The sequence below is a fragment of the Pimephales promelas genome, chromosome 16 (assembly GCF_988280905.1).
Source record: "Pimephales promelas chromosome 16, fPimPro1.hap1.1, whole genome shotgun sequence".
Taxonomy (NCBI): Eukaryota; Metazoa; Chordata; class Actinopteri; order Cypriniformes; family Leuciscidae; genus Pimephales; species Pimephales promelas.
Window position 1 is genome coordinate 28,151,493 of NC_142784.1, and position 23,954 is coordinate 28,175,446.

General features: G+C 38.1%; 2 protein-coding genes across 2 annotated transcripts; one reads left to right on the forward strand and one right to left on the reverse strand.

Annotated features, from left to right (window-relative positions):
• Positions 1 to 564: 564 nt before the first annotated feature.
• Positions 565 to 7,180, reverse strand: LOC120478537 (uncharacterized). Its single transcript, XM_039670467.2, has 4 exons — positions 6,995 to 7,180; positions 5,826 to 5,939; positions 1,188 to 1,230; positions 565 to 1,012 (listed from the first exon to the last, which is right to left on the reverse strand). Exons 1-4 carry the CDS (start codon positions 7,046 to 7,048, stop codon positions 903 to 905), a joined length of 321 nt encoding a protein of 106 aa, XP_039526401.1. The 5' UTR covers positions 7,049 to 7,180; the 3' UTR covers positions 565 to 902.
• Positions 7,181 to 9,007: 1,827 nt separating this feature from the next.
• On the forward strand, positions 9,008 to 20,297 carry gvin1l2 (GTPase, very large interferon inducible 1-like 2). Its single transcript, XM_089121398.1, has 6 exons — positions 9,008 to 9,248; positions 10,255 to 10,337; positions 10,617 to 10,764; positions 10,915 to 13,940; positions 15,581 to 18,920; positions 19,676 to 20,297. Exons 3-5 carry the CDS (start codon positions 10,710 to 10,712, stop codon positions 17,117 to 17,119), a joined length of 4,620 nt encoding a protein of 1,539 aa, XP_088977524.1. The 5' UTR covers positions 9,008 to 9,248; positions 10,255 to 10,337; positions 10,617 to 10,709; the 3' UTR covers positions 17,120 to 18,920; positions 19,676 to 20,297.
• The last annotated feature ends 3,657 nt before the right edge of the window (positions 20,298 to 23,954 follow it).

Genomic DNA, 23,954 nt, shown 5'->3' on the forward strand with positions numbered 1-23,954 from the left:
TTGGTGCATGCGCAAACAACACCCGTCTCCCATCATTCTCCTTGGACACAGGTTGAGACACAGCTAGGTCTTTCATTAGGTATGACAAATCTTTCCAACAGATTTAACTGCAATACTTGACAGTTACACTTTGCTGTAGGCTAATTTTGAACCCTACAATATTTTTTTTAAGCTTTATGTAATGTTAACAATTCAGTGCGTCTGTTCTTATTTCAGGTATTTGCTTGAAGAAAAGCGCATTTGCATTCTGTTGCCAAAAAAAATCTGTTGTGTACAAATTCTGTTTTCATTTAAAGCAGAGAATAGTTACAGCATAGTTACAACTACATGGCAATTTCTTAAATATTTTATATTTTGCATCAAAATGAAAGTATTTTGATGATTGCTTTTTACTTGAATTTATTTACATATGTGACCTTGAAGGAATCCAAGAGTAATCAGATTACATTACTTTCATATTGTGGTGTTGAATTACGTTACTGAATACTTTTTTATTAAGTAATTTGTAACTGTAACAGAATTCATTTTTAACCTTTTAACATTTTTATACAAATTTAAAAAATGGATGGATAAGTAAACACGCAGCTTCCTGTGATATTCTACTATATATTATTGTGCATGTAATCTGCATGTGTTTATGCATTTATCTTAAAGATCTGGGAGTGTTTGTGGCATCTTTTATCAGCAAATGGTCTGAATTTGAAATATTTGTCCTTGTCTGAATGTTTGTGTTTGTGCAGGTATCTGTACATCAGAATACGTGACTGTCGCTCACAGAAGTCGTCTTTTAACATGGATGCAGAGCAGTTTTGCGTGTGCACAGTTGCTGGGGTTATAAGGTTATACTGGGTCTTCTTGATCAGCATGGAATGGACCCTGCTGACAGTTTAGCTCTTGGCATTTCATTTGTGGTCTTTCTGCTTCTTCTGCTGGTACTTCCTGTACTGGTTCTGAATTGTAGACGCCGCCTTGTCGGCAGAGGCTCCGTTGTGTCCATTACTGGACGAAGAGTCTAAAAAAACATGGAAGAGAATTGTTCAAATTGAACATATTGTGATATTCGATTTATATGTATGTATATATATATATATATATATATATATATATATATATATATATATATATATATGTATGTATGTATGTGTGTGTATAATGTATTTGTACAATTGTTTTAAGGTAATACTTACGCTTTCTGTAAACTCCTATGCTGTTCCTTCTCTGGCCCCCAAACTGCAAAGCAAATAACACACACACACAAAACGCTGAATTATTTTATTATTATTATTATTATTGTTAAAATACTGTATGTAATATTTTATAACAAAATAAATGTTAATATCTTTTTCTATGTCTTTTAATATGCATCAACAACCATAAATTAGCCACTAGGTTCAGTTACTTAAAAAACATTGTTTTGTTTATTTAATCATCCTGTCCAGCCAACCCGGTCTCATCCCAAGACGTCATATAACTGACGTTTTGGGACGTCTTTTGATCATACGTCAATATTCGCCTTTTTAGGGCCCCCTTAAACGTCGGTAGATGAGGTTATGGGATCCTAACTCTACCCTATACCTAAACCTAACCCTAAACCTAACCTGTCACCTAACTGGCGTTAAAGGTAAAGCGTCAGTTGTATGGCGGCCCGGGATCGCCATCTACCGACGTTTAAGGGGGCCCTAAAAAGGCGGATATTGACGTATGGTCAAAAGACGTCCCAAAACGTCAGTTATATGACTTTTTGGGATGAGACTGTGTTAGTCCAGCCTGGCATAGCAACAGTGTTTCAACCAATGTTGGGAGTTTTTGGGTTGGACGATGAGGAGAATGTTTGGCTTTGAAACCTGTTGTAGCTTCTTTTGGTGCAGGTTATAGAGTGCATTAGTGCCCGAAACACTTTTTCTGTGGCATTAATTCCAGAAGTGTTTTTACATTTATTTTTCTGATTTTTAAAACGTATGGTTCCCTGTAGAAATCTTTTTGTGCGATTTGCTGCTTGTGACTCTAATTGGTGGAATTTTCTGTACAATATCATGGCTATCATAATGTGGTTTTTACCATAAGTTAGGCTGTTGAACACAATTATTTTTTTTAAACAAGTTGAAATAACAGATGGCTTCAACAGAAGCATTTAAGTTGTCCAAGTTTGAGATTTGTGGTTATTGTCAGTGTCCTGACTAACCGTCATTAACATCAAGCTGCATATTTGAAAACATACAAATTTGTGCAAGGGGAATGATTTCACTGCAAAATTATTTAAGTTTCAGTCGTTTGCTCACATTAGCTATCATGACTTCAGAAGACTTAGTGTAATTTGCGCCAATTATATTGTTTTTTTGTTTTTTTTTGTTTTTTTTGTAAGTCCAATTCTCACTATTAACTAGTCGCTTATTAGCATCCATTTTACTAGGATATTGGCATATGAAGCACATACTGTAGCAATGCCTTATTCTGCATGACTATATTATACATCCCTTTATCCTACCCAATACCTAAACTGCCTTGTTAACTATTAATAAGCAGTGATTTGTAATTTATTGAGGCAAAAGTCGTAGTTAATTAGTTAATTGGACCATAATCTAACATGTGACCAAACATGTCACTGTACGAAAAGAGAAGCTAGGGCCTGAATTTTCATTTTGGGTGAACTATTCCTTTTTGGAAATAGGCTCATTTTACCACTCCCCCAGAGTTAAACAATTGAGTTTTACTGTTTTCAAATGTATTCAGCTGATTTTTTTGATATTTAGAAGAATATCAGTAACCAGACGGTCTCATTGACTTCCATAGTATATTTTTTTCCTACTATGGAAGTCAATGAGACCAGAAACTGTCTGGTTACTGATATTCTTCTAAATATCAGAAAATCGGCTGAATGAATTTGAAAAGGGTAAAACTCAACTGTTTAACTCTGGTGGAGTGGTCAAATGAGATTTATATTTCCAAAAAAAGTGGAGTATCCCTTTAACAAGATTTAGAAATTTGCACCATCTCAAAAATGCTTTTACTCTTTGCATTTACATCACTACTTTGAGGTCTTCAGAAGTGTCAGTGCATCCCTTTGTCCTTGAACATACAAAAGCATCAGCCGTGACAGTCTTATCACCGTGTCGCCTCTCTGTATTTCGTGCTGGAATGTGCGAGACATGGTGGCCCAGACAGATCCCGCAGGTGTGAGACGGGACGTTCCACACATCGTGCCCCTGCCGCGGGTGACTGTGCGACTCTATGTGATCACGCCGTTTTGTCATGTCACGGTCCTTATGGCCGCTCTACTCTGTGGACCCACAATTATTTTCACTAAAATGTACAATGACTATTTTCAGGAAAAATTCAGAGTGCATTTCTTGGCTGCTTCTAATTGGCTGATTCCCTTCAAAGGCACAGCATGACCCATAACCTTTTGGTGAGGCACTGTGTAGCCCCTACAGAACAAACACTACATTTAAGTTTCTCGTACTGGAGACCAAGTAGTGTATCTGAAGTCACATTGGATGACATCTGGTAATGGCAAACATTAATATCTATTTCAGTCAACATGTTAGAGTACAAAACCCTTAATGGGCCAATTTCCTTTCAAAGGCACTGCATGACCCGTATTTTACCTTTTGGTTAGGGACTATGTGACCCTATTTAAAAGGAAAATCTGAACTCTTATTGGGAGTGGGGACCAAATCATATCGGACGGCATCTGGTTCAGGTGAACATATTTCGGCTGAAATGCTAAAGTACAAACCCCAGATGAGCATTAGACCCAGCGGACTGAAGAGCTTGAAGGCAAAGAAAGTGCACTGATATCATCACTTGAGTAAATTATTAAATGAAAATGAGCCCGATTTGACCATTTTGACATGCCAAAAGGAAAGTGGCTTTGCTCTCTAAGTAAGGACTTGTACAGGGGATTGTCCTCGTAATGAGTATTCTGTGATGTGCTTTGGATAAAAGCGTCAGCTAAAATGACTAACTTTATGTATAATTCAAAAAAGTTAAGGATCCAAATGAAGATTTGTTTATTATTAGTGAAATATTAATGTATGTACACTGTAGAAAATAATATGATCAGTAAGTTACAACATTTTTTTTTTTCATTTTATGTTATGCAAGATTCAACTCGGGTTTTTTTAAGTAATTGAAGTCAATAGGATTTAATTGTATCAAAAATGTAAGTTACAGTTTAATAATTAACCATTGGTTTGCAAATGTATTTGGCAGCGTTTGTTGAAGCAGAACCTCAGGGTTTCTAGAGGCATACTGTATTAAGACACAAATCCTTCTCCATTGGATTACAGGCACCTGAGGGATGCCCAAGCTTTTCTGAGGTTAGCTGAGAGAGAGTGTGTGTGTGTGACAGCCTTGGACGACACCTATAAAGTCTGACAATCACTGGAATTAAGATTAAGTCATATTGCGCAACTTCAATAGAAAGATACAACAACAGCAGCTAGAAATGTGAGATTAAGTTGAAAAGTATAAGAAAGAAACCTAAAAATGAGACCAAAGCATTGACCAAGGGCCGCATTAAAATCCTCATCTCTTTGTCCACCCACCAGCATTGCCCTCTTTCACCTTCGCTCTTTCAAAAAGATCTTTTTGAAGCACAGTGCAACTTTTATGATGAATCTCATTCTCATGAAGATAAATGTCACCTCGAAATCATAAAGAAATATTTTCCGTAAAGAATTTATATCACTATTTTCATGATGATGATTATTATTTTCTTTTTTTACCATGTAATATGGTTTTCGCAAAACTTTTGAATATTTTCTAAATTCTTAGGCAAGGCAAGTTTATTTATAAAGCACATTTCATACACAATGGTAATTCAAAGTGCTTTACATATAGAATAAATTAAAATAATCAAAAGAAATCAGAGTAATTAATACAGTTTAGAATAAAAAAAATATTATCTAAAAAAGTATTCTCATAAAGATTGCTTTTTCAAAAGTAGCATAAATTTATTCAAATAAATTTAGTACACAAATATTACCATAATGTATTAATACTTAAAGGATACTCCACTCTTTTTGGAAATAGGCTCATTTTACAGAGTTTAAACAGTTGGGTTTTACCGTTTTCTAATCCATTCAGCCGATTTTCTGATATTTAGAAGAATATTAGTAACCAGACAGTTTCTGCTCCCATTGACTTCCATAGTATATGTTACTGATATTCTTCTAAATAGGCTATCACAAAATCGGCTGAATGGATTCGTAAATGGTAAAACTGTTTTACTCTGAGGGAGTTGTAAAATGAGCCTATTTCCAAAAAAAAAAAAAAAAAGTGGAGTATCCCTTTAAATAAAATAAATATTTATTTGCACTAACGAGACTGACATTTTTTTATTTAATTTTCACATTACAATGATGATCATTTGCGGCATGTGCGCTTAAACGAGACGCCCTTGATTATCACAGGCTCCATTTTCATTATGCAAACTAAATATTTCTTATGTTTTTCTTTTGATTAGGAGGTGAAATATGAGTTTATTCTTGGTGAGATGCATCGTAAAAAAAAAAAAAACATTGGTGTTTTTTGGAGGGGTTTGTGTAATATATGAAGAGTTCAGATGCAAAAGCCTCTAAATGCCATTTGAAATTTTTTTCTTTAATGATGATTTTTATCAAACTTGTATATTTAAGTTCAGTAATTTCACTTAAATAACAATTAATAGGTAATTATCATTGCCATTTAAGTGAAATCACTGAACTTAAATATACAAGCTTAATAAAAATTTTCATTCTAGAAGAAAATTTCAAATGGCACTTAGAGGCTTTTGCATCTGAACTCTTCATATGTAATAGTTCAGATATAGTCGGGTATTTCACCTCTTCTGTACGGCTTCCTCTCCGAGATTGGGAGACGTTGTGGATCTGCCATGGCAAGGGCTGAGAAACCATATACGGGAGAGGCTCCTGCTCACGTACCCACCGAACACCCAGCTGAAACAGACACAGCAGGACCAGTGTGTGTGTTGCACCATCTACAGTATGTTGTTGACGTCATTTGATTTGACTTATTATGTGTCATGATCCTGCATGCTAAACTGTCATTAGATAAAACCATCTTGTCCCCTGTGAATTAAATCATCTTTTGTGGAATAAGCCGACGTCGTGTCAAAACGTAAGTGATTTAGTTCCTCCTGTCTCAAGAGTATTATGGCCCTGAATTGCACCTTAAAATCTTTATTACTGAGATTGGAAGATGTTTTATTTTCAAACAGATGACAGGTGAATTTAAAGACTTTTCATATTTAAGGGTGTTTTATCAACTATGGGCACTTTTGTGTCCTGGCCAGTGGTTGATTTTTAAACTCTCAAACTGATTAAACTCTCAGTTGAAACCATTTTTCCATTTACCATTTACAGATATGCTGTACATATACATACTAAACTAGTGAGAGTGTTTTAAGAGTTTATTTCCCTAAAGTCTACAGGGGCCGAAAATGCCCATAGTTGAAACACCCACCAATATATGAAGAGTTCAGATGCAAAAGCCTCTAAATGCCATTTGAAATTTTCTTCTAAAATGACCATTTTTATCAAGCTTGTATATTTAAGTTCAGTAATTTCACTTAAATGACAATTAATAGGTAATCTTCATTGCCATTTAAGTGAAATTATTGAACTTAAATATACAAGCTTGATAAAAATTATCATTTTAGAAGAAAATTTCAAATGGCACTAAGAGGCTTTTGCATCTGAACTCTTCATATGTCCATAAAATGTTGAAACATGAATTCTCCCTTTGTCCATACTGTATGTTATAAAACACTTTGAAATGCATGAGTACTCTCTCATTTTCACGTAGTCATCGAGAAAATGTGTTTAAATCTTATTGTGGCATTGTCCTTTTCATCTAATTTGTCCATCTAACATTTTTGTCATAGTTCATTCATCTGGCATTTGAAACAATGATAAGAATCTCAGTCAACTGGCTGGTATGTTGAAGATTGGTGACAAACGCATGGAGATGGTAATCTAATGAGTTGCCTTACCTGTTCACCCGCTTTCACCAACATGTACAGGGCTGTTAGCATTGTCACCAGCATTTTGAAAGCCTGTTTCTTTGTGTTTTTTTCTTCAGGTATAGCCCTGGGCCAGAGCACGTCAACCGCGGTGATACTCGGAAAAGTCAAGGATCTAGAGCTGCATCTTTCTGTTCAGCCAGACACGCTCACACAGCTAAGTCATTTAAAGAGCTTTGCGTTACCGAAATAGGAGGCATGTAATCTTTTCCCATGCGCACATGAGCGTTTATCCCTCTGGGTAGAGCTTTAACCTCATCCTGAGCCAGACATTACACTTTAACTTCAATACCTGGACCTGACTTAAGAACATAGCAACCACTGCAAAGTGCTAAAAGCTAAGAATTATAATTTTTCCTTTAGGGGCCTCTGTAAAAACCATACATTTTTCATTAAATCAGGACAGGTCATTAAAACTTTACTTTTTCACATCAGGAATCACAATTTAAACGAGCCTATCTGTAAATATCAGATGCTTATCGAAGTGCATGCATGTTGAGAATCTCTTCTCGACTAATCAATATTTAATCAGTCAGTAAGTGAAGGTATGATCCCACTAATGAAGTCATTCCTGCATGGAAGCCAGTAATGTTTACAACCGCAGCTGCTCAGTCCTAATCTATACACTATAAATGCTTTAAAAATGCCAACAGCAAAATTAATAATGGACTAATTTGTTACATTTAATTGTTTTTTATTGATTTTTGAAAAAAAAAAAATATATATATAGGCCTATATATCTTTTGCCCACCAAGCCTTCATTTCTTTGATCCAAGAAAAAAACTGTAATATTGTGACTATATTATTATTATTATTATTATTATTATTATTATTATTATTATTATTTTAACAACTATTTTCTATTTTAATATATTTTAAGATGCAATTTAAAAGTTTTTGGTAAAAAAATAAATAATAAAGTGAAATGCTTTATTGTGTGTGATTTGCATGTTTAATTTATTTTAAGACATGTAAGCTGAAGATCTAAAATAAGTTAAAATGGTTGGTTCAACTGATTTAATTGTCTTATTTTTATATATAAATGAGCTTAAATGTTAAGTTAGCAGAACTAAGATTTGTTTTGATCTCACATGGCCTGCACTGTGTTGGATTTACTTAAAAGATATATGCACCATTTTTGCGTCATACTTTTTAAGTAATCCGTAATCATTTAATTAAGTAAATTTTTAACTTGGAATAATTTTACATAAAATAAACTTAAATATTTTAGTTCACGTGACATTCTTTACTTAAAAATATATGTAACGTGATGCATACATTTTTAAGTAAAGAATGTTGCGTGAACTCAAATAATTAAGTACATATAACAAAGATTTTCTTGTTAATTTTAAGTAAAATTATTCCAAGTTGGGATTACTTAAAAAGTATGATGCAAAAATGGTGCATATATATTTTAAGTAAATCCAACACATCATTTTTTAAAGTGTAATTAAATTAGATTTTTTTTTTTCTTTTGGTTCTTGACAATCTTTTGGGTTCCCAATTTTGCTAAGCTGATTTTGAGTTTCGTCAATGCGAGCACACAAGTCACTGGACGTGGTTTGAGAATTGTATTTAATGTGTAAGTCCATTAGAGTTCTAGTGTGTGTGCGTGCGTGCGCACATGTTTTATTGTCTGAAATATCAAAACAAGTGGCATCTGCAAATAATTAATTTCTGAGGAGTTTGGACCGGTGCCATTTTTTATGAAAAGTTATACATGAAAAGATTTATGCATAAAAATAAATGCATTTATCTTTAAATTCCATGCCACTTGGTTTATCACACAAATCACACGACACATTGCCTAATATAACACAGTCTCATCCCAAATCGTCATATAACTGACGTTTTGGGACGTATTTTGACCATACGTCAATATCCGCCTTTTTAGGGCCCCCTTAAACGTCGGTAGATGGCGATCCCGGGCCGTCATACAACTGACGCTTTACCTTTAACGTCAGTTAGGTGACGGGGTTGCCTAATACTGTGTAGAAAATTAGTTTGGATTATTTGGTACTTTTTCTGCGACATGTGAGTTGTTTTGATAAGGGAGTGTGAATGTGATCAAGAGCTGTAGCATGTGCGTAATGAACGAGGTGGGGAAAATTCCACAAAAGCAGACCATATCTCTCTCAGGTCTCATATAAGAGCTTAATGTTATGGTCATGGTGAAGTCAGTTTCATCTAATGCCAGCACAGCACGCATTAATGGAAGTATCAGGTTAGACAAACTGATTTTTTAAACGAGAAATTGCTTTCATTTTGCTTTGTTATTATAGTAGAGACGTCGATTTGTACTTTACATTTGATTTTAACTGAAGAGATTATAACTGATGTGTTGGTATTTGTGGTTTTCGGATCTGGTTAATGAATTATTCACTAGTGACTGCCTGGATAATCCTTGCAAAGGCATTGGTTTTAATGAGAAATTATCTTTCCATCTGTGTGGCTTGTGATAAGCATACTTATGACTCTTGAAAGAAGGAAATAAGAAAGATGCATGTTAAGCAGTTGTTGTATGAATTTGCTGCAAAATACTGTCAAACTTTAGATTATGGTCCAATTCTCACTATTAAACAACTCGTGAGCTTAGAATTATAAGGTTCTATCTCCACTTTTGGTCAAAATTGAGTTTTTGACATAATCTGATCCATTATGTGTTTATTAATGCCTGTGTGGTGTTATTTTTGTAAAAAAAAAAAAGATTAATAGATAAAGCTATAATAGAAGATTATACTACATAACAGTTTTGCAAGCTGGGATGTAAAAACTTTGATGCTCAATATCTCAGAACTAACCGAAACGGAGATAGAACCTTATAATTCTAAGCTCACGAACTATTAAATAACTTTGACTTTTACCTCTTTAAACTCCTAATTACATCTTATTAATAGTTAGGAAGGTATAGTTGCTATGTTAAGGTTTGGGGTGTTGAATATGGTCATGCGGAATATAAGTACAAATAAACAGCCAAAATGCATGCTAATAAGCTGTGAGAATTGGACCCTAAACTAAAGTGTTACCCAAAATACATATAGAATTAACAGTTACATAATAAAATGGTCAAATAAATCTCAACTAAGTGGTGTTTAAAACATAACACACTGATATATGCACAGTTAGATGTCTAACCGGTAATGTCCCAACACTGTCAGAAATGAATTAGCCCTGTATGATTACCATAATTTGGCAAAGTGTGAACAATTTTGTTGAATTGTTTTCCTCAGATGGATGCAGTTTAGAAAGGTCTGGATGTAATGTATCCTCCATCAAGGACATGGAAATCTAATTTGACCTTTTTTTAAGACTGGTAGGCACTTAATATAATATAAAATAAAAAAAAATTACACTAAGATTAATGAAAAAGGTATATATTTTTTTTACCTTTGTTAAATGTTAAATGTATGTTTAATGTATGTTTGTTAAACTTTGTTAAATGTATGTTTTTACCTTTACCTTTGTTTCATCAGCATTGTTATTTGACTAAATGTAATGTAGTCAATACTAAAACTTGCATTTTGAATTTGCATTGTGTATATATTGTGTAACTGTTTTTTTGGGGGGGGGTTTTTTTGTTTTGTTTTTTCAGTTTCATAAGCGAAAATAACACTCTTAAATGTCAGTTTTAGCTGGCTGGTCAATCTGATCCTATTATAACTGACAACCAAATAAACACTCTACAATGTCTTTACATCGGAGGATTGTCCCTGATCTGGGTCCTCTTACAACTGAGATAGGTGAGAATTATGCATCAAATTTCAGCATTAATAAACATGTTTTTGTCCAAAAATTGCTAAAATCATAGCTTTCAGTAATATTGCAATGTGATATTATTATAAGACTGACACAGTGAATTTTTTGTCATCCAATACATCTCTTCTCTATAGTGTCTGAAATTGACAGGGACAAGCGTATTTTACTGCATATGCTGGACCTGCACAGGGAAAAGGTGTCGCCTATGGATCTTACAACAATGCTATACGTAAGCACTCCAAGCACTGAAGACGACTTTCCACAGGACCCAACAGAGCTCTCAAATGCATTCCTCCGGCGGCTCTGGCTGCATAATCCCCAAGCCCGCAGCACTTGCTGCAAGGTAGCAGTAGGAGACTACGGTTTGGACATGGATGAGAATTCACAATGTGCCATCAATCCTTTAGACTTGGTTGCTGTCATCTACATGACAACAAATAGTTTCCTGCAGCAAGAGATCACCTACCGAATGTTGCAATGCAACTTTGCAGTGCCTCTGTATCTTCCACCGGTTTACCCAGAAAAGAAGGGGACCATGCTCCTGTATCCATTTAGAGGTGTTCTAGGTCAGTGGAATTCACCTTCTGAGGGAACTATCATGAAGAACATGGCCAATTCCAGGATGCCATTTCTCTCCGCAGTGAGGCTAGGTCGCTGCAGTGTCTCAAAATCTCGAGTACTCAACCGTGTTCTTGGGGGTCCACACAAGCTGAATGAGTGCTTCATAAACTGTGGTATGGATGGAGGGCAGCTGCCTCGTGTTCTCTCAGATGGTCTGGTGGAGATGTGCTGGAACCTGCCTTTAGGAGATCATCATGACAATGTCTTCCCTTGTCCTGTGCTAGTAGCTAATCTCCGTGGAGATGGAGCCACCTGCAAAAAACAGATGAGTCTACTGTGTTATTCATCTGCAGTCCTCATTGTGTTTTGCCGAAGTTTTGGTGCCAAGGAACGAGAACTGCTTGCCTCATGGAGGGATAATACAAGCCACATGATTATAATCGACTGCTCAACGTCAGTAGAGGATGGCCAAGAGAATCATGAGAAAATTAAACAAAGGCTGTTGAAGGATTTAGAAATGTCTGATGGAACAATGCTTAATGGCTGTGAAGGTAATGAGGAAGAAATTGCTGAAAGCTTAAAAGATGTTCTTAACCGCTTTATTCCATACCTGCACATCACAAACCTTGTAGGTACAGCTGGTATGGCCAGTGACCTTGACTTTAATGTCGATGAAGATGAGATCTGTCGAATGGCATTCAGGGAAGTTGAAGACGTCCTCAGTGGAATCGAAGACGAAGTGTCCAGCTATTTGGAGAACCAGCTGCCCCTGCAGGGTGTGGTATGGAAACAGTTGTGTCAGCTGGAGAAGGAGGAAGGACGTCACCAACCACATACAACACAGAGCTTAATCGGGGAGAAGGAAAATCTTATAAAACAACTGCTTGATTATAAATTAACAACAGCCATGGGAGCTTTTATTGCGGCTCTATGTTCACTTGACACAACCAAGCGAGCATTTTTCCTCTCTTGGATGAGGGTGAAACTTGAAGTTATGCAGTTGGATAAACTGTCCCATCTTAGGGGAACAAATAAGGAACAGATTCAAGAACCTTGCATTGGACTTGAACATTTCCTTCGAGAAATGGGATTGGTCTACGAACGATACTTCCGTGGTCCAAACAGTGACTTGTACGACATGTTCCGCTTACCATATGTCGGTGCTGAATTACTCTTGTATGGAGTTCCACTTGAGCTCTATGATGGGGATGCCTCAGTGTTTCCCATGAACTGGGTATACAGCGTTCTTTATGAGGTACACAAGCAGCTGCCAAAGTTTAGTCGCATGAGAGTTTTGACAATCTTAGGTTTCCACAACTCCAAAAATGCGGAGATCCTATCTGCATTGTTTGGCACCAACTTCCCAAAGTGGGGTAGAAGGCATATCAAAGGGGCATACATGCTTCTCCTCAGCCTGCCTGATAACTTAAGAATGGAGATGGACTGTGAATTCCTGATGTTGATTGCCACAGAAGGTTTGAACCGCAATGCAGGAGGTAGTCTTGTGCAGGACATTGAACTGGCCACCTTTGTCAGTGGACTGAGTGACGTAACTCTGGTAGATTTACCAGCTGAGGGTCAGGACGAAACAAGAAGCAACCTTCATATTGCTGTCAACGTTCTTCTCTGCACACGAAACTTGGAGAGGAAGACTGCCTTTCTGGTCTCTTCAGAGGAAGCAGGAATGGATGGAAAAATCATGAGTTGTGTAATTGATGTACTTACCACGGGACAGCTCCCAAATGAATCCCAAAGAGAAACAGAAGGTGTAAGCCATAACCTGTCCAGCTCATGGTACAGCAACTCTTTGACTTCACAAAATGGTCAAATCTACAGTGATGCAGTTCTCAGGCTAAAGAAAAACCTGTTGACGATGTTCCATGAAAAGGCAACAAATGATCAGCCAACCTGCTTAGGTGCATTGATGGAGTATATGTGCAATCTATGGGAGAAAGTGAAAAATGGAGTTTTTGCCATAAAGTTTGGAGACACAGATACAGCTGATGCCATTATTGGCCTCTGCACACAACTTGTACAGGGAGAGAAGCAGCTCAATGACCAACTCGATCTTTGGGTTCAAGGGTTGGACAATCACATAACAGAGTTAAAAGAATCTGCGTCACAAAATGGACAGGGTATGGATTCAGATGACATACTCACAATTTTGAGGAGTGAAGCAAATGCACAAATCAGTACAGAGAGAGACCAAATTAAGGCAAGTCTCTGGGACTACCTTAGGCAGCAGGATATTGATATTACCCTTGTGGAAAATTACAAAGTAAGTCTTCTCAAAAAAGTAGACCTCATTCAAGAGCAAATGACATCTGAAGTTGCCCAGAAACTTGAGTCTGCTACCGTTCGCCATGAAATGACAATAAAGATGCACGCCTTATTGACATCACTTGAAGCAGCCCTGGAGGTAAAGTTACGTTCACTCTTGAAGACCTGCAAGAACAATGACAGTGTGATTGATGACAAGGAGCTTGAAAGTGAATTTGTTAGTGTTTGGGAAAATATCCCATCCAACTTGAAGGATCCCCCCCTAGAGACACAGAAAATCTTTGAAAGGATGGTGGAGCAGCTGGAAGGAAGCTGGGCGGTGGAAGGAATACTTCGAGGATCTCCTCAATCCCGCCGCCACGTCTTCCGTTGAGGAAGCAGAGGCTGAGGGCTCAGGGGTGGACTCGTCCATCACCCTAGCTGAGGTCACCGAGGTAGTCAAGAAACTCCTCGGTGGCAAGGCACCGGGGGTGGATGAGATCCGCCCTGAATACCTCAAGTCTCTGGATGTTGTGGGGCTGTCTTGGTTGACACGCCTCTGCAGCATCGCGTGGCGGTCGGGGACAGTGCCTCTGGGATGGCAGACCGGGGTGGTGGTTCCTCTTTTTAAGAAGGGGGACCGGAGGGTGTGTTCCAACTACAGGGGGATCACACTTCTCAGCCTCCCTGGGAAAGTCTATGCCAGGGTACTGGAGAGGAGAATACGGCCGATAGTGGAACCTCGGATTCAGGAGGAACAGTGTGGTTTTCGTCCGGGCCGTGGAACACTGGACCAGCTCTATACTCTCTACGGGGTGCTGGAGGGTTCATGGGAGTTTGCCCAACCAGTCCACATGTGTTTTGTGGATTTGGAGAAGGCATTCGACTGTGTCCCCCGAGGCAGCCTGTGGAGGGTGCTCCGGGAATATGGGGTCCGGGGTCCTTTGCTAAGGGCTGTCCGGTCCCTGTATGACCGAAGCAGGAGCTTGGTTCGCATTGCCGGTAATAAGTCAGACTTCTTCCCAGTGCATGTTGGACTCCGGCAGGGCTGCCCTTTGTCGCCGGTTCTGTTCATAATTTTTATGGACGGAATTTCTAGGCGCAGCCAGGGGCCGGAGGGTGTCAGGTTTGGGGACCGCACGATTTCGTCTCTGCTCTTTGCGGATGATGTTGTCGTGTTGGCCTCTTCATGCCAGGACCTCCAGCATGCACTGGGGAGGTTTGCAGCCGAGTGTGAAGCGGCTGGGATGAGAATCAGCACCTCCAAATCCGAGGCCATGGTCCTCAGTCGGAAAAGGGTGGCTTGCTCACTTCAGGTTGGTGGAGAAATCCTTCCTCAAGTGGAGGAGTTTAAGTATCTTGGGGTTTTGTTCACGAGTGAGGGAAGGATGGAACGGGAGATTGACAGACGGATCGGTGCAGCTTCAGCAGTAATGCGGTCGATGTACCGGTCTGTTGTGGTGAAGAAGGAGCTGAGCCGTAAGGCAAAGCTCTCGATTTACCGGTCAATCTACGTTCCTACTCTCACCTATGGTCATGAGCTTTGGGTCATGACCGAAAGGACAAGATCCCGGATACAGGCGGCCGAAATGAGCTTTCTCCGCAGGGTGGCTGGGCGATCCCTTAGAGATAGGGTGAGAAGCTCGGTCACTCGGGAGGAGCTCAGAGTAGAGCCGCTGCTCCTCCACATCGAGAGGGGTCAGCTGAGGTGGCTCGGGCATCTGTTCCGAATGCCTCCTGGACGCCTTCCTGGGGAGGTGTTCCGGGCACGTCCCACTGGGCGGAGGCCCCGGGGAAGACCTAGGACACGCTGGAGAGACTACGTCTCCCGGCTGGCCTGGGAACGCCTCGGTGTCCCCCCAGAAGAGCTAGAGGAAGTGTCTAGGGAGAGGGAAGTCTGGGCATCTCTGCTTAAACTGCTGCCCCCGCGACCCGGCCCCGGATGAAGCGGAAGAAGATGTAAAATGTATGGTGGAGCAGCTAAAGAAAAACCTAAGCATTCGTGGTCTAAAAAATGAAAACGTTAGACTCCGAAATGCAAACCATCTCAATGGCTTTAAAGTGAAGACTAGCCATTTTGCTCTGAGTAGTAAGATGAAGAAAACACTGAAGTACAATAAGAAAGTTGCGCAAAAATTCACCAATAAGTTGATAGAAGACTGTGACAAGAGAGTCTCAGAAAAACTGAGGCACAAAGAGTGCTATTCAGACAGCTACATGAGAGAGTTGCTTGCAACTGTGGATAAGGGTCTAGAAGTTTTAAAATGTGAGTCATTCATGATGAGTCCCAAATTTGAAGCGGATATCAAAGGATACATCTGTAGCAAAGCAGTGGAGTCTTTTCAAGAGGTGCAGGCATTGCTCATAAGGGAAAGAGAAACTAAAGAGAAATTTCTAAATGAGACCAAGGACAGACACATGCTGAATTTCATATATCAGTTCCGAAAAAGAGACCAGTGTCAAAAAGCCGCTCAGTCCTTCACCAACCTGTGCCTCAAGCCAACAGCCGAAGACTTCATTTACAGCAGTTTGGAGAGACAGATATTTAATGATATGCTCCAGAACAAAAATGCATGGCTTTATAGCTCACCCAAAAAATTCCACTATGGTCTACTTAAAGAAATGCTGCTGAAGGACAGCTTTGAGAATTTCCATGAGTATCTTCAGTCCCATGAGAGGTTCAGCCAGAAGAGTATTGAGAACTTTATCAAAGCTTACCTGTCAGGTTCTGTAATGATCGAAGACCGCCGGGAACAGAGAATGCACCAAATCTTTAATTGGGTGAAAAGTTGTATTAATCAGGCATCAGAATCTAGTAGTGGGGCAAAGATCAATGTTAGGCTACTACTGGAGAAATTTTGCATCAGCCTGGGGAGTCTGGGAAAAATCACTATGCCAACTCAAATGTTGGAAAAACCTTTGTTTGACATAAGTACACATCGTGAGAACTTCCTTAAAAACTTGGAGGAATCAGTCTCTGAGTTGTCCTCATCAATTGCTCAGGAATTTGTGGAGAATGAAGACGTCATTGAAGTCCCTGATGACCTCCCTAATAAACTTCAGGGCATGCTATATGACAGAGTGAAGGGATGTGATAAGCGCTGTCCTTTCTGTAGAGCTCCGTGTGACCGGGAAGAAAAAGATCATCAAGTGCATGAAGCTGTTGTGCATCGACCTAAAGGTCTAGTGTGTTATACCAATGCCAACTCTACCACTCTGTCCCACAACACTTGCTCTGCAGATATTGCAGGTGAAACCCAGTTTCAAAACAGACATACTGGGGGCCAGTCTCTGCCCTTTAAGGAATATCAGTCCATCTACCCAGACTGGAACATTTACCCAGAGGACCCAAGGAATAATGGGTCTGCGGTCTACTGGAGGTATGTGTTCATGAGGTACAACAGTAGGTTTGCTCAAGAATATGAGTGTGCACCTGCTGTATTTCCTCAAGCATGGGGGAAAATTACTCAGGAGGAGGCACTACAGAGCCTGAGAGAGGCCTTTCACATTACAGAGTGATAATGTCTTTCACCAGCATTATTATAATAATACCTGTATTTATGCTCAACAGTGGCTCGTCTGGCGTCATATACTGACGATTTTGCCAGTGCATAGACATCCAACGCACATGGCACCCTTTAGCCCTTTATAATTTATGGACAGGACCCACTTCTGTTTCAGCTGATAAAACAGTTTTGTATTATATAACTTTTCTCTAAATTAATAGACAGAGGGTGAAATTTGGATTCATCACTTGATGAAAAATAGATGAACCTTTTCCTTTAATAACATGTTATGACCTGATATGTTTACTTTTTGCATCTTAAATAGCTAATGTTAAATGTGGAAAATCTGATGTAATACTTATGATCAGTTTATTGTCTTTTGATACTCTACGAAATAGATATATGCCAGCCCAGTACTCTTACTTAAGTACAAATGTTGCTCTTATATTTTACAACTAAAAACTATATTTCTTGACCTCATTCTCATCTGTTTTCTATATTTGTATGTTAGATTTCCTGTTTTTATAAATGTTGTGGATTTTCAATGTAAAAATGTTTAGTAAATACCAAAAAATAAATAAAAATAAATGTAAAAAAACTTAATTGTGACAGGTATTTCAGATTACTGACCTTAAAAAACCCGTCCATTCGATGCTTTCCACTGAGTAATAGCCTATGGTTGTTGGGACAGGTTTGGTATTGAGAGGACAAAAGAGTGAAACAGTGAATGTTATTGAATGGCAATGTTCAAGGAATATTTGTTTTGCCTTTGAGACTTTGAGAAATCCATGCAACCTCTGTGCTGGGACACATGCACACCAATTTAGTGTATCCAATCCACCCAACCTTCTTGTCTTTGGGTTGTATTGAAAACCTGTGCACCTGAAGGAAATCCACAGGACACACAAACCTTCTGCTCTGCCAGAACTCAAATCAGGAATTATTTTACTGTGACGTGACATGCACTGAGCCATACCCATGTTTTCAGATCACACTACTGTTAGTTTTGGTAAAGTGTCTCTCAGATAATATATTGCATTATTAAATAATGACATTTCTCAATTTTAAACTCACTCTGGCACATATTTACATTTGAGTTAATAAATGTTAGTAAATGACAAAGTATTGTGGACAATGATTCTATTTTTTAAACGAAACATATTTATATGATTAACATAAATGACAAATAATGTGAAAATATAAGTGGAAAATAGAATTTTCTGGATTCTTGTTTATAATAGAATGCTATGCGACCAGCCAAATATCCTAAATTAGCCTATACGGAATATTCTAATTAAATGAGAATTTAGTCTTTTTGAAGGTTTTTATAATATTAATAATTATTATTATTAATTGTCCACTTATTTTTGAAAACTGAATCCCGAAAACAACGTATGAAATCATTCTCAGCGATTGAATAAAGTTACCACAAGAGGTCAGAATAATCATGTATTATTCATAGCGCGTTCACACACATACACGCACACACAAACTAAGTAAATTAGGCAGGCCTACATTACACAGAGGCTACAGTAGACAGTCATCCACTAGGGTAATTCTATGCATTTAATGTCTGCATGCATGTGGCACAAGAATGCAAACTAAGGCATATATGCTAAATATATGTCGGCTATTTGATATTTTTAGCCTAAACAAGCGTTTGTTGTCTTAATGTTGTGTTGCTTGCTACAGTTCTTACAGTTCTTGCAGTGACATCAGCGATATTGGCGCGTCAAGAGACGCCACAGTTAAGATGCGCCTTTAGAAGTTCAACTGAGTGAAGCTCTTCAGCAGTTTGTAATCGCAATGAATAGGTAAGCGTTAGCATGAGATTGGTTGCATCTTAATGGATTATTCTATTTATATTTTAGTTTGAACATTTTTCAATTGAACAATTTTCAACTCATTTAGAACATATTTCCCATAGCCCATTATAATATGTCATCAATTTTAAGTATTAAGAATACATTGTGCATTGTAAAACGTTTCTTTCTTCTAAGAATGGAATGGAATGTCTAGCCTATAGGCCTTGTTTATTCATTTTATTAATAAGTCTTCTGGTAACACAAAGGTACATCTTTAATTTTCATTCACTGTAAAAAAAATATATATATATATTTTCAAGATTTGTTATCACAACATATTTTCTTTTGTCAAATCAACTTTATAATAATTTATTTAGTTGAGATAACTTATTATTTTGAGTTTCTGATGATTAAATAAATCTCCTTCATTGTATTAACTCACTTTTTCCAGTTCAATTAACTTAGAATTTTAAGGCAACCCAGGTTACTTACTTTTTTAAGTTAAACCAGCAATATTTTTTTACAGTGTAGTAATCACAACATTTTTTCTTTTGTCAAATCAACTTAAATAATTTATTTAGTTCAGATAACATATCATTTTGAGTTTCTGATGATTAAATCATTCTCCTTCATTGTATTAACTCACTTTTTCCAGTTCAATGAACTTAAAATTTTATATATATTTTTAATATTTTTTTACAGTGTTTCAATCAAATTTTTAATTTCAAATGACTAAATACATTTTTATCAAATTGTTTCCCTAGCCAAAAAATCAAGATGGTGATGATCTCTTCCCTAAACCAGTTAGCTCATTCATCTCTGCCATGCCTAGGCCTCCATCCAGACGCATGAAAAGGAGAAGATGTGTTTTATTTCCCAACATCGGAAACTCTGTATTCTGTAACCAGAGGAAATGTTACTGGAGACCCTTTTTACCATCCGTCCCCGGCGTTCCAGCAGCGTTCAAGCAACATGGGAAGACCAGAGATGAAGCTACCTTTCTCTCTGCCACTGACAGAGTAAGGCTTTTGGAATCAACAAATTGTATTAGAGTCCAGGTTAGTCAGCTTTCACATCTTCTCTCCCTCTAACCAAAGTTGTCATATAGGACATATAAGATATTATCCACTTTTATTGTTTGCACATTAGGGGAGATTAAATCCTGCATCAAAAATAAGAAATCTGTGCAACACATGGTCTGTGTAAAAGACAAATCTGCATAAATCTGTGCATTTAAAAAAAGTATGTTGCATAAAAAAACTGATGCATTGTCATTTTGTGTCGGGGAGGACTCGCTGTGGGAAGGAGACCCACTGTGTCTTTCTAACTGTGTTAAAAAATTGGAAGGAGACCCCATAATAGAACTGAATTTCTAGCATGTAATTAAAATAAAATCCATGTTATCCTTCTTCATGCTTGGTCCAGCTTCCTTTGAACCACACTTCATACTCCGACTATCTCTCTCAGTCTCAGCTCTCTTGTGAATGTTCAGATGGTAATAGAATTTCAAACATCAAAGGTTGTGCAACAGTGAACCAGTTCCTACATTATAACATGTTTAAGTTATAAAAGTTGACCAAGGTTTCAATAAAGTCTAAAACAGGGAGCAATCCTAAAAATGTGATTGGTTTAATGTTACAATCAGTTCCCTTGTAATTGTTTCAGACCCAGTGCTTCATAATAGATGACTTGATCTGATATATGAGAAGCATGATACTTTTATGTCATTTTAAAGTGCCATTAATTTCATGTTGGAGTCCCGTACTGCACTGGTCACTGGTTCTTGAATAGTCCTGCTCTAGAATACACCATTCCCTCTCAGGGTTATTGTAATTAAAGTTTGTGTATGTCTCATTTCTGTGTGTTTTTCTGGAAGTGGAGCTTCTTCAAAGTTCTCACCATGTTTTTTATCTCCTGTGTGAGTGAGTGGGAATGAATAAACAGAGACCCGTTGAACACTAAAAGCATGAGGGGTCAGAGGACGCTTCGTGTGAGAGTGGGAAAAGAAGCATGTTCTCTTTACTAGCACTGACGGGATGTTCGAACAGAGAAAGATTCAATCTCATGCAGCTGACACTGGCAGAACTGCATGATAAAACCTCAAAAGGACTGAATGTGTAATCTGAAATGCCTCTGAATATACAAAACAACTTTTTGGTATTTGTGTGAAAGTGACAGATCTGCCCAGCTCCATGTCTCTTTGTTTGTTTCATATGGAACTATTTATCTGTTAATTATTATATAATGTAGTGTATTAGAAACCCCATAATCTAAACACCCCCTCCCCTCCTTTTTTGTTATTTTATTTTATTATTTTAAATTCTAGTCCTTAAAGGGATACTTTTTTCATATTAAACTGTTATTCCCTTAACTAAGACGAGTTGATCCATACCTCTCTCGTCTCAGTGTGTGCGCTCACTCGTTCTGGCGCCAGACACTTTGATCGCACTTAACTAGCCCAGTTCATTCAATATGGGCCAAGCAGAGAAGCGACCAAACACCACCTCCACGTTTTCCCCATTTAAATACAGTTACACAAGTAGTGTAATTAATGAACTGGGCTAGTTAAGTGCTATCAAAGTGTCTCGCACGCCAGAGCGATTGAGCGCACGCACTGAGACAACAGAGGTAGGCCTATGGATCAACTCGTCTTAGTTAAAGGAATAACATAATATGAAACAACGGTAGAGTATCCCTTTAAAGTGAGCTAATTCACATGGTTCTCATCTAAATTAACTAGGGCCTAATAATTTCCAAACTTTGGTTGAGATTCTAGGGAAAAAAAACTCTTTTTAAAATGCTTTCTGTTTGGTTTTGCTAGTGGTGCATAAATAACACACTTCGCTTTTAACTAGGCCTACACATTGGCACGAATACGTAAATACATTCTATTAGATATGTTCAAACCAGTAACTTGTGAGTTTCTGAATATTTTTGACATTTATATTCTTTTTGAGACGTTAAGGCCCATCGTTTACCTTAGTGCTCTTATTGTATGCAGCCGAACGCATAGCCTGTCAAAGTAGGAAACACTCAATAGAAATAGTGTGAGAACACAGACGTTCAACACATGCGCACTATAAAGTTTCATGCTTGTCCAGTGTTAAAATTAGTTGCCAGTCTCTACTATAGCACTCACACAAGCACTCGTCAATGTTGGCATCTGTTATTCATTAAAAATATGGAAGAGGAAGAACAAGAGCAAATTACACAAGAACAGTTGTAGTTTGTTCTTGGGGCCTTTCCAAATACCCACACTTGCGGTCTTTGCACTTGGCTACTTGCATGACACATTTCCTGTATTTGGCCCAAGTGTTCAAGTATGTGTGAAGACTGCAACTGTGCGTAGATTAAAATTGTTGATTACCTGACAGGACACACTTATAATGTAGTGTTGCAAAAATGCAAGTGTCTACAGAGCTTTATGATTTTCAATACTTTTCATTTTAATATAAACTTCTAAATGTCTGATTAGCAGTCCCTACACTCTAAAAAATGCTGGGTTGTTTTAACCCAACTTTGGGTCAAATATGGACAAACCCGAAATGTTGGGTTAAAAATGTAATGTAAAAATTTAACCCAACGGCTGGGTTAGTCCATATTTGACCCAAAGTTGGGTTAAAACAACCCAGCATTTTTTAGAGTGTATGTAACAGAAGACACAATTAAGTGGTATTAAAATGAAGTGATAAAAAGCATTATGGTCACAGGAGATGCATATGAAAAGCATGTTAGAACCAGGTGTGAATGGCAATGCGTCTTGGCTAAGCACTTGTGATTGGATCACTGAAATCCCATCTTAATACTACGTGGAAACAGGGTTTCTCTCTCGCTCGCTCAATTTCCTGGATGTTGTGAATAATTTGCAGGCTTCAGAGGTCAGCTATCAATATGCGGGAGACTCCCTGAACCTCTGGGAGAGGTGGGATGCCTTTTAGTTAGAAAAACTGGGCTGCACAACAATGCGCACCTACTTTGTTGATGATTGGAATTGGCTATCCACACACACACACACACACATACATATTGGATCTGGCACAGGTTTTACAATGGATGCCCTTCCTGGCGCAATCTGGGACACACTAACACACACACACACTACAGCCAAATTGGCATATCCAAGCCACCTAACTGGCATGGAAACCCACACTGACACAGGGAGAATATGTAAACTCTACAGTAAGGACTCCGACCTCAGCCGAGGCTCGAACCGTAGACCTTTTGTTTGTGCGAAGAAGAAAAAAACACATACTTTGGGTATTTGAGACTGCAAGGCTAATGCAGTAACTGTAAAAATATACTTGCCTTAGTAGTATCAGAAAGATACGTTATTACTTTATCATCAATTCACAATAGATCAAATTTAGTAGATATTATTTTTGTTTAATATCCTGTTTCATTCAAAAATATGTCACAAAAGCCCTTTGTGACTGACTAGATAAGGGCTTTGCACTTTTCAAAAAGGTCACCATCTGAGTCTGGCATTTGATTCTAAATCAGTGCTACTAAATGAGTTTTAACCAGAGCCGATACTATGTCCAGTGAATCTCTTTATTCGTTCCCTCGTCAAGCAAAAGCAACAGCTCGCATGTGACACCACCGTTCACAGTGTGAGAGCAGTCGCCGGGGTCGAACAAAGTTCGGATGACTGCAGAGGTCAAAATCCTCATGACATGAGGGATAAAATTATTAGTGCTGATTGTCTTACACTAAAGGCTTTGCCTGCAGCCAAATTCAGAAAACTAGCGAAGACATTTACTTAGACAGGCACAACTGCAATTAACCTTTCAAATTCACTCTATTCACCCTGTTTTTTGGCCATTTTTAGTGCACCCTTCTCAGGGCATCAACAAGATGGTAATTGATTTTGTTTAGCCTCATGCCAACCCCCATACACATCCACTATGTCAGTTTGACTGTCCAAATTGAAAACACACCCGTGTCTTCAACTGTCCTTTAGGGAGATAAAATGTTTACCTAGAATTCATGAGAATTAAATGCATCATCAAACAATGATTCGTGATTATGGAAACTTAACTGCAT